Raw genomic sequence first — 10880 nt, 5'->3', positions numbered from 1 at the left:
ATAGGGCTCCATGCCCTAAAATAGTCTTGCCCTATAAATAGTACGTCCTATTAGTTATATCCATGAGTCATATTAGTATTTTAATATCAAATAGTTTTCCTCAAAACTAACACACACATCGACGCACACACACACACACACACACACACACACACACACACACACACACACACACACACACACACACACACACACACACACACACACACACACACACACACACACACACACACACACACACACACACAGAGAGAGAGAATCGCAAAGTTGTTTAAAGTAACTGTCCAGTGGAAATTCTGTTCATATTCTGTTAACTCATTCAATGCTGTTGACTCATCCTATACTCTTATTTGTGGCCAAAGCATAAACAAATAAGTATAAAAAAACACCTCAAACTTGTATCTCAAGTAGACTGTTTCAAAAATGCATGCTATTTCCAAATATAGGATGATGTTATTCTCCTGAGGAGATTGAGCTGGCCAATGAGTGGTCTACTTGCATTAAGATGTTTGTGAACAGTATACGCCCACACCAGTCTTTTGTTGGGGTAAGCCTACACCACTGCAACACAGAAAAGCTGCTTTTTAACATACTTAATTACCATTTTTTGGAAGGAAAACTATTTCACTCATATTGTAATTAATTTCATAGAAATCTGGAAATACTGGACAGTTAATTTAAGGTTTTACAAAAGCAATGAGGCAGGTTTTAATTGGTCACCATCTGAATGAAAATATCCTAGGTCTGATATTTAGTTTGATCACAGCTAAAACATTTCCTTAATAATAAAATGCAAATTAACAGGGCATGCAACAAAACACTAATTGTAGTGGGTGAATTTACTTGTCCTAACACATGGCAATTGAATCAGTTACACAGCTCAATCAGATTAGTCTCCCAGAGTAATCCCAGTTTAACTAGTTTTGGTAAATGAAAATGAAGTCAGTATTTCACAAGTATTGCTTCCAGTTGTCACCCTGTACTTACCCAGACACCTCAAAAAATGTCTGTTTTTCAAAGTCCTTAACTCTGTTGCCTCTGGCTGGGACACATTGGACACGTATTTGTCACAAAATGCTAAATACTGTAAAGTGGTCTTGTGATGTCGCCTTCTGTCCATCACAAAATGGCTCAAACACCTCGAAACCGCAAACACATTTTGGAAGTTAATGATGTCAAGAACATGCACAAGAAAAACATATTCATGCTTAATAAAACAGAGAAAGAATAGTTATTCAAATAAAAAACACAATACTGAAATGCTGCATGTCACAGCACAAAATCTAGGAAGCAGAACAGTCCTTTTTCCTAAAAACATATAGCCTATTGGCTGAAAATGTGAATAAACATTCTAATGCTAGATGGATAACAGTTAAGTTCATCAAATCCACTCAAAATCCACTCAACTGTCCTTTGGTTTGCGTGTTTGGAATGGTATTTAAGCAGTGGGCCTCCTGAAGGGCTCCGTGGAATTTTGAAATGATGTACACTCCATTGTCCAAGTGGTTTAGTTACAGATCTTCTCTGTCATTGCTCTCTGGGGGTAAAGAAAAGAGAGGAGAGACAGGCAATTCATATGATATTGACAAATGACCAGTAGATTGCCCCAGGCTTAATTTATAGTAACAGACAATGCTACACACCTACTGTCACGCTGTATAAGGCAACAAATATATTCGAACAGATAGGCTACAATAAAGTCATCATCTGATGAGAAGTCACTCGGCTGTTTCCATCTTACCTCTAGTCATCCAAAAGCAGAAAAGCTAAATGCTCAGTCTATCACACCATCCTATGTTAACAACGTTTATTTCCCCCCAGATTATGTTGTTGATGTAGTCTCATTACTTTTTCACCGGGGGGGAAGTAAAGTCTGTCCTTTATAATGATGATAACAGAGGCATTTTATTGTACCTTGGAGCTCCTACCTCCATCTGTTCAGATGTAACGAAGCTCTCTGCACTAGAGAAAACAACTTGAAAGTGACATGATTCTCACTTATGGCTGGCTAGACTGCAATTTCACTTATGATGGTTATATAAACCAAACCAGATTTTTTACAAAGAGTTTAACAAGTTTCTTTTATGATGCAAACTGGGGAAATAAGTGGTGCATCATTAATTCCAATGACAGTGCCAAAGGGAAAATGAAAGACACACAGCTATCGTATAACTATTTTATACTGGACTGTGATTTAGTAATATGCTCTATGCCCAGAGTTGATTCTGTATAATCACCCAGTTTATGTGGTTTGCGCAGACACTCAAAACAACATGTTCTGTTGTGGTGTGAAATAACGCAGACAATACACTGCCTTCGTTTTATGGAGGAAAATGTAAGCTCCTCCCTCATTGGGCCAATGCAAAACTAGTAAGTCTGAATGATAGTAATGTGAAGGATACGCCCTCATAAATTCATATCCAGACACCCTTCTACCCCTGTCCTAAATATGAACTTACAGGACACAGAAATGGAAACCTTCCACCCAAGCGCGATCTAAGGGTACATCCCAAATGGCACCCTATTCCATATTTAGTGCACTACTTTTTACCCCCCTCCCCCCTCCGTTCACCCCACACCTCCTTTCTCACCAGGGGCTCCAGTTCAGAGTGCTCGATGAGGCTGAACTCAGAGATGAAATAATAGTAGTGTTTGTAGCAGGTATTGATATGGGCCTCGGCGCCCATACTGCAGATGCTGTCAAAGTGGTGGATGTAGACGTGCACAAAGACCCGGAAGAGACGGCTCAGGATCTTCTTGCACACCTGTTGGAAGTTCTTAGGGAAAGGAACACCTGGGACCAAAGAGGATAGAACTATCAGTGAGGAAGACTGCCACCCCATTAGATTCCTTTTAGAGACCATCCCTGGATACATTAATGAAAAACTATTTGTAACTATCAGAATGTCATTATGTTCCATAATGATGTTCTATTATGTTTCGTAATTACATTTCACTTAGCATTAAAGCTATCACATTCGTTTCCATTGGAGATCATTCAAACCACACTGGACATCAATATCCTATACTGTAGGTAGATCATATACTGCAAAATTTCTCTCGGCAGCCCGCAATGCAATTACATGTTAATTTAATAGATTATTCATGCACATAATCTCCCTCCTCAAACAGAGCTTGATAACAACCCTTTGACGATGAACAATAGACTCAGAGTACCCCATTCAATTTCTTCCAAATGCCACCCCCCAGAGTGAAAATTATACCGTGACATTCGGAGGAGCCTCACTTAGGAATTTTCTTATGGGCCTAACAGTAAAGATGTCATTTAACAGTAAAAAAATGTATTCGATTTTAATGTGGCATGAACACAGCCAGTCATGATGTTTTCATCTGATTGTCAAATAAATCACTTCAAGAAGTAGGCTAACCGCAGCTGCGCACATTTGTCTACTCCAAAATAATTCCAGCATCCAAACCGTGCACACTGTACACTTGCTATTTGATGAATGGAAAAAGACATGTAATGACATTTGGCCATTGTCATTAGGCCTAATATAGTGGTGTGCATTCATGGATGCCAAGGGAATCTATGGTTCCCCAAAAAACTATAAACAAATAAAAATAATCATGAAATTATATTTCATAATTTTCCTTCAATTCGCAAGTGTCTGAATCTATCTCACCGGAGAAAGCATCATACTCTTTTTGACCAGACAGCATCAGATACATGGGCTACACATACTGAGACAGAGAGGCGCTGTTTCACTCACTCGGACGCTTTCTCCAGTGAGATTGATGCTTTTTGCGGTCAGCGCTGTCGGCCGTCTTGGTCAAATTATCAATATTTAGGGACCCCCCCCAAAAGTTTGACTTTTATTGCATTTAGAGGAGCTCATGTTTCATTCATGGGGAGCTTAGCTCACACTGGTCCCCCATAATTCACACTCTGCCACCCTCATTGTGTAACTAACCTATCTAATTAACCTTTCTTTGAACCTTTCTAGATCCATTAAAGATACTGTCAGAGAGCGTGGGCATGAAGCCACATCGCAGGTGCGTTCACTATCCTAGTTTGGAACCACTGCCTTACACACCTACTCTCGTGGGGAAGATGTTCTCGTTGTTGATGTTGGTCTCTATCCAGTCCATCAGAAGGTTCATGTATTTCAAGGCGGGCAGCTTGGTGGGCTTCTTGTAGTCGTCTCCGTCCTGCCACCGGTACTCGTAGCGCAGGCCCCCGGACATGATGGGGCAGGTGCGCTCGGTGCAGAACTCGCTGACCGTGCCGTAGATCAGGTTGATGCGGTTGAAGAAGTCCACCACGTGCACGGCGATCCAGTCGTTGATGTTCTCTCCTTCGGGAAGCTGGACCACTTTCCTCAGGTCCAGGCCGGACTTCAGAGAGGCCTGGGCCTTCTTGTACAGCTCAAAGCGCTGTGTCCCAGGCTCAAAGCGCTTCCGAGGCCTAAACGTTTTGTCTTTGCTGAAGACTTGTCCGAGACAGAGCGCCATTGTCTTAATGGTGGACTCTATGGTGTGGCCTAATGGTTAGTGTGTGTGTTGGGGGGGGGGTTCCTGAGCATGGATTGGACAGGTTTCACTAACATACGTTTGATTAGGTTGCAGGTCTCTGAAGAGTTGTTCTATTCAGAGGGCAGTGACCTCTACATTGGGGATGATTGAGAATGGAGGGACCCCTCTCTGAGACATAGAGGAAACAAAATAGGTCATGAGAGGTTAGTGATGCTCAGCTCATTCACAATGCTATCATGCCTGCAAACAAAGTGTTCAACAGACCAGAATCAGGCAGCATGATAGAAATCAGGAAACGAAAGCAGCAAAGTAGAAACAATACTGTAAGGTTGTTTACAAAGGGAATATCTTGAAGGACTTGATGAGCAAAGCATGTAGTGATTGTGAAACTGCTCGGAATAGAAAATATGACCCCAAATATGAGGTGAGAAGAATCCATTTGCGGAATTCATTTCTGATGACCACTATTTTCTGGCGGCCACTATGCGTTGAAAGTCACAAGACTAACAACCATAGTGCCCTTGAAATAGGTCCAGTGTGATCTAATACTGAAATCAGATCAGAGGGGATAGCCAAAGGTAATTGTGTAAATGTAGAGCATGCTGCACTTCACTAAGAGGAAGCGTTGTGAAAGGGTTCTTTACGTCGTCTGTACATGAGACATTTTCAACTTTCCACCTAAAGCAGCCACCCACACGCTCATCATTAACTATGCAGAACACTACCTCCAACTGGTCATACAAGTCCATTGGAGAAAATCCACTTGAGTAGCGCAGCTACACTGCCTCAAGTTCAATTGTAGCACCATGAGTCGTCTAACACCTTCACCATTGACCTGATACAATATTGACAGAGATCTACTCTCCTGTAGGGATGGACAATAGCACAGTAGATAATTACTGTAATAGCGTCATGCATCAAGTTATTATTAGTCATTAACCATCTGGCAGATAATGGGGAGATAATTTTGCAGTGTCCTGGACTGATTAAGGATCAAACAGCCTGAATGGGTTTGACATTTTCCTTTCAGACAGTGAACGCTGCAGAAGGAAAAAAATCTATTAGACTAAATTACTTTTTTTTTTATCATAAGGGTTAATAACAAATGATTGTAAGTATCAGAATATCGTATGAAAAAGGGGGGGTGAAGGGGTAGGGGGGAGTCATTTAGAGGGATGAGACATCACAACAACTCGTATGTCAATCAAGTCAAGTGCACCAGAGAGAAGAGAATAACTCATGGTGGATGAGATCTTACTGAGAACTCCCCAGCAAAATAGTTCAGTACAGGGCAGGTTTAGTAGCCAACTGGCTACTCAGCTCTATGGTTAAGAAGGATCTGAACTTTACTGAGTTTCCATGAGTTTCATGTGGAGTGCTCTGAAAAGCCAAGGCAAACTTTACAGCTGTCAATAAGTCATGCAGGTATTTGTTCCAAATAGTATACGCGGAATAAATTCGAAACAGTATGATGTTCTAAAATGCTTCTGAAGCTTCTTTTAATATAGCTTCTTCTTTCATTCTAAACGACACTGTCTCGTGCCTTTATGACTATATGTGACTGTATCCACATTTGTGTCCCACGTTCCATTTCACACAGCTGCTCTCAACAGTTCCTGGTTTTGTTATGGTGCAACGTGAGTGGTTAAGGTGGGAAATATTTGTATTTCTATATAAGTCAAGCTTATTCATGTGCTCTGAGTCTGAAATCTACAGAGTCATGCAGAATGAGTCCAAGTAGAAATGTTGAATTACACTTGGTTTAGTGTAGTTTTACTGCCGTTTTGCTATTACGCCTCGATTAGACCAATAGCGTCATTGCGTTTATGTACATCAGAAGTACATTCATTTTCAATGGAAAGCTCATTTTGTCTTGCAGTATTGTGCTGCAGAGGCAGTTGAAGTGCGTTCTGTGTTCTGGGTGGTGCATAGATTGGATTTACACAAGATATGCATAAAATTGTGTGCGTCGACTTGACTTGAACAAGTTAAGCAAAAGGTGAATGTTGAACTTTTGTTGCATTCATATCCACTAAAATGTTTGACTACATAATGAAACAAGTTTGACTGCAGAATTTATTACGCAGTATTGATGCAATGACGTTGTCGGTCTGATAGAGGCGTTAGACTTTAGCAGCCCTTTGACAAAGAGCTTCCTCTTTCACTCCTCGTGGCCTGTATTTATAAAGCATCTCAGAATAGGAGTGCTGACCTAGGATCAGGTCCCCCCTCTCCATATAATCTTTTTCATTTTGATCCGAAAGGCAGAACTGATTGTAGATCAGCATTCCTACTCCGAGACGTGTAGGAATGAGGGTGCCCTGGACTGTTCAGGAGGAGAATGTCATCCATCTTCTTGACAGCTTCCTCCACATATGCATGGTGTTTGTACACAGTATGTGTGGTGTGAACAGGATCCTCCTCTTCCTCAGTACTTTACATCTATTAGCTCTACTGGTGAGTTTCTATTGTCGATCATACAGGCATTCAACATTGGGAAAGCACTGAGTTTGTAGTCCCTTTGAGAATGACCAGAAAATATGTGCTGGTCTACAACTGGATAGTCAGCTGATTTGGTGACGTCTACTACCCTCCATTGGTTATGGTATCTAACTTTCAGATCCACAGATGTGAATAACAGTCATGGACCGTAAACCCCAGAGTACTACTGTATTTAACAGTCGCAGTGCACAGAGAATACATTTCCATACAGGCCAAGGGATTGGGGTACATTTGCTTTGTTGACTTCACTGCTTCTCAGTCTCCACATGCCTCTCCAATTACAGACTGGTGCATGTCTGATCACGTACGGGGGATGGCGGACCAGACCCACTGTGCACACTGCATACTTTACTGAGTTTTCCATGGAATTTCCTTCTGACAGTGGAGAATAACAGCAGCTCTTTCTAGATCCTACACACATATGTGGGAGAGAAAATAGTCGCTAATGCAATGGACCAAACGCAGTTGGATCCAGTTATATGCATCAAAGTGAAAGAGTGAGAGAGATACAAGGAGATCAACAGAGACATACAAAAAGGGGAGAAGTTTCCTCACAGTACCTGGCTGGGCTCCCAATGTGGACGACTTGGAATGTGGACAAAGATCCAGGCAGATCTGTCCCTCTCCGGTTCCTACGGATACTCCCTCCTTCCCAGCCACCAACAGACCTTGAGGCTCCAACTTCACTGAGAAGCCAGCGACACAGTAGCGCGGACAAAAAAAAGTACAAGTCGAAAAGTTGTTTGGCTTCTCTTCCTGTGAGTGATGTCACATCCTGACTTTGTCTGAGAGGCCCCTGCTGTCTCCGTGTGTCTATCTACGTGTGTGTATGTGTGCATGGAAGACCTATAAATCGACAGAGGAGGTTCCCTCTCTGCCACTCCTCTTTCTCTCTCTCTTTCTACTTATCCTGTAGGAAGGCAGCCCGTCCCCCTTAGCCAACGAGGCCCAGCCCTCATGTGGGAGCTCTGGGAAAACAAACCCTCTTATTATCCCACAGAGCCAGAGCAGGGGGAGCGGACACACACTACGCATAAGTGCTGCAGGCCTCTTGGCGTGCAGTCTAGTCTCTCGCTCTCTCTTTGTCATTTCTCAAAAACATATCATTTCACTGTCGTTGCCAAGGCATAACCAAATCCATCAATTTTGGCCCGCAGAAATGTATTGTGTGGTGCCACACGTACACAAGCAAGTGTCACAAATCTACAAAGGAGACGAATTACAGAGAAAACAGCCGTGAGTAATCAAATGCAACATGTTTCGCAGAAATGTTCTTGTTCACCAGCTCCCTTCCACAGTAAAACGGTAAGGCTTGTTTGTTCCCTGATGGTCTAACGTTGCTGTGGACGCCGTCCAGAGGAAGAGTTCTCTGTAGTTTAAAGTTACCTGGTCAGACACTGGCTGCATTCAGTGGACCCTCCTGCAGTGCCGTGATAAAGCAGTGGCCTCCAGGCCTGCAGGATGAGAGAAAGGGAGGGACTGGCAGAGAGAGAGAGAGAGAGAGAGAGAGAGAGAGCAGGCCCTTCTCTCTGAAGTGCATGTCATGTAGGGAAGACTTACCCGGTGACCCGCTTGGTATGTTACTGTGAATAAACGGTCCAATTGTAATTGTCCGTAACATGTTACGTACTGTGTTTTACACAACGATTATAACAGATTTGCAACCTATTAAGCAAAAATAGACCTCCACTCAATCAAATAAATGTTGAATATTGATCGTCAAAGTGCATATTTCAAAATCATGAATCCTGTATCTCACAGCTGCAATGAAGAGGTTTGCATGTAATTACGGATAAAACTCTTCATGCAGTGACCCACAACATCCACTGGGTGTCAGCATCTCCATATCTCTTGGTCTTGAGGGCTCAGAAACGAGAAAGGTTTCTCATGAAATCCAGAGCTTAAACAGAAGCTGCGGTCAATAAGTCATTGCCAATAATCAATTATGAAATGAATGTTAGATTTACGAAGATGCTGTGCATTGTCAAGCCTTGCCCTGCCTTTCCCTTTCACACTAAGTACAAGCTCCGACGGAGGCCTTGAGGCCGATACGTAAAGCTCATTGAAGAGCAGTAACGCTATCAAGAGCAGGGTTTCGGGTTGCTTCTTTCTTTTTTTCTCCTTTCACACTAAGTGAAATAAAAAAGAGAACGATTAGAAACTTACCACACAAATTACAGCAAAGTAATCTGTAAATGAAACCACTGCTGAATAGGACAGTATAAACTAATTAGAGATAATAAAAACAGATTATAACAGAACTCAATCAAATAAGTTTAACCAAGAATGTATTGTAAATTACTAATAAAATAAGCCCGTGTGCGTACAGTACAGTGGCTCCCATTTTAAAGCTATCTAATACAATCATAAATGGCTACAATTACACTATTGACAGTCTGGAACCATTTTATGTCTCAGCATCCTCGGGGCTCCCGAGTGACACGGCGGTCTACGGCACTGCATCTCAGTGCTAGAGGTTCGATTCCAGGCTGTATAACAACCGGCTGTGATTGGGAGTCCCATAGGGCGACACACAATTGGCCCAGCGTCATCCGGGTTAAGGGTTTTGGCCGGGGTAGGCCGTCATTGTAAATAAGAATTTGTTCTTAACTGACTTGCCTGGTTAAATAAATAAGAAGGCTCTCACCGGTCTAGTTCTAGTGAGAAACGACACCGCCTTTTCCTTCGACCGCCCACCCTTTCCTGCTCCATCAAAGTTATCAAAAAACGCAGGGAGGAGGGAGGGACAAGCTTTTCAGTTGAAACATGACACATTTAAAGGTTCTCACGCTCTCCACCACTTTGTTCCAGGTGGGTAATACTTTTATTTGACAGATTATTAGATACTTGCTGTTTTGTGTTCCACTTGAATCAAAAGTATTTCTAGTATAAAAATTATAAAACAGGTAACCTATAGGTATGTGGCTGCAGGTGATCTAAGGTATACTGTTGGCTAGGGTGTCACAATGTCACAACAGTTGCCTGTTATACTTGCATGCATACATATGATTAGTCATGGTAGGGGATTTCAAAACCACTTGACTTGATAAACTTGTAAAAGTCTGAAGTAACAAGTTTTTTTTATGTACATGCTATGTGAATATGCTATTCCTAATTCCTACAAATTACAGTCAGATTTGTAATCAAGATCATGCGCGTGCCACTACCGTTACTACATGAACAGGAAGTGTGTGGGCCACCAATTGTGCAATCGCAATACCATTGTGTCATTTTTACATCTGGCCGGTGGCGACCATTTTTTGGGCGATATCTACAGTAGCTTTGATTGGTCAACATCATACTTTCAAAATCTTAGCTAGCAAGCTAGCAGTCATCATCATGAATCAAGTCAACAATCTACTGGCAAATCCTTTTAAATCCTTGTCATATGAAGAGAAATAATGAAAAGAAATTATAGTTAAAATGTATCGGTGCTCAAAATGTATCGTTGCCATTGGACATAAACATTACACAAGTTGGAAATCGCAAATGAGCGGTTTGGAAGGAATCAGTGGCTAACTGTAAGCTTTGCAAAGCAATCACTAGCCTGCTATTCAGTGGAGTGGATGTGTGGTCCAAGTCTGGGTTTAAGGGTCTTTTTCGAAGCTTAAAAGGATAAACTTTCAACATTGGCCATGCTGTCAATTCAGCAAGACTTCTGCCACACTCAAACAACTGGAAACTAAGGACTGTGAAATCTGACTTCAGTTCAAGACAACTGGGAACTAGGAAAAAACAAGCTCCGACTGGGAAAACATTTTGAAAGGTCATCCAACTCTGTATTGCAAGTCAGGAACTCAAACCACTTTTTAGAGCTGTTTTTTTCCAGAGTTCCAAGTTGTCTTGAAAGCAACATAAATTGCAAGAGCTTTCATTGTCTGCTT

At 41.9% G+C, this 10880-nt stretch overlaps 1 protein-coding gene across 2 annotated transcripts; it reads right to left on the bottom strand.

Moving 5' to 3' along the window:
• Nucleotides 1–676: 676 nt before the first annotated feature.
• On the bottom strand, nucleotides 677–7871 carry LOC106613547 (MOB kinase activator 3C). 2 transcript variants are annotated; one of them, XR_001330517.2, is made up of 4 exons: nucleotides 7557–7871; nucleotides 4060–4662; nucleotides 2592–2794; nucleotides 677–1537 (listed from the first exon to the last, which is right to left on the bottom strand). XR_001330517.2 is itself a non-coding variant. In XM_014215920.2 (4 exons), the coding sequence occupies exons 2-4, from the start codon at nucleotides 4471–4473 to the stop codon at nucleotides 1508–1510; spliced, it is 651 nt and encodes a 216-aa protein (XP_014071395.1). In that variant the 5' UTR covers nucleotides 4474–4662; nucleotides 7557–7856; the 3' UTR covers nucleotides 677–1507. The 2 variants fall into 2 exon arrangements, 1 of the variants encoding a protein (XP_014071395.1); XM_014215920.2 differs by having other exon boundaries at nucleotides 4056–4662; nucleotides 7557–7856.
• Between the last annotated feature and the right edge of the window lie 3009 nt (nucleotides 7872–10880).

Source organism: Salmo salar, chromosome ssa10 (assembly GCF_905237065.1).
Source record: "Salmo salar chromosome ssa10, Ssal_v3.1, whole genome shotgun sequence".
In the NCBI taxonomy this organism is placed as follows: Eukaryota; Metazoa; Chordata; class Actinopteri; order Salmoniformes; family Salmonidae; genus Salmo; species Salmo salar.
The sequence above is the reverse complement of the archived record's forward strand: the minus strand, read 5'-3'. Positions and strand labels throughout refer to the sequence as shown.

Bases quoted from the DNA above. Each gene is read 5' to 3' on its own strand.
- LOC106613547 (XM_014215920.2), bottom strand. From the start codon at position 4,473: ATGGCGCTCTGTCTCGGACAAGTCTTCAGCAAAGACAAAACGTTTAGG. The intron at 2,795-4,055 runs GTGTGTAAGGCA...CTTTGGTCCCAG, and splicing joins CATCTTCCCCACGAGAGTAG to GTGTTCCTTTCCCTAAGAAC. The intron at 1,538-2,591 runs GTGAGAAAGGAG...CTTTACCCCCAG, and splicing joins ACTCTGAACTGGAGCCCCTG to AGAGCAATGACAGAGAAGAT.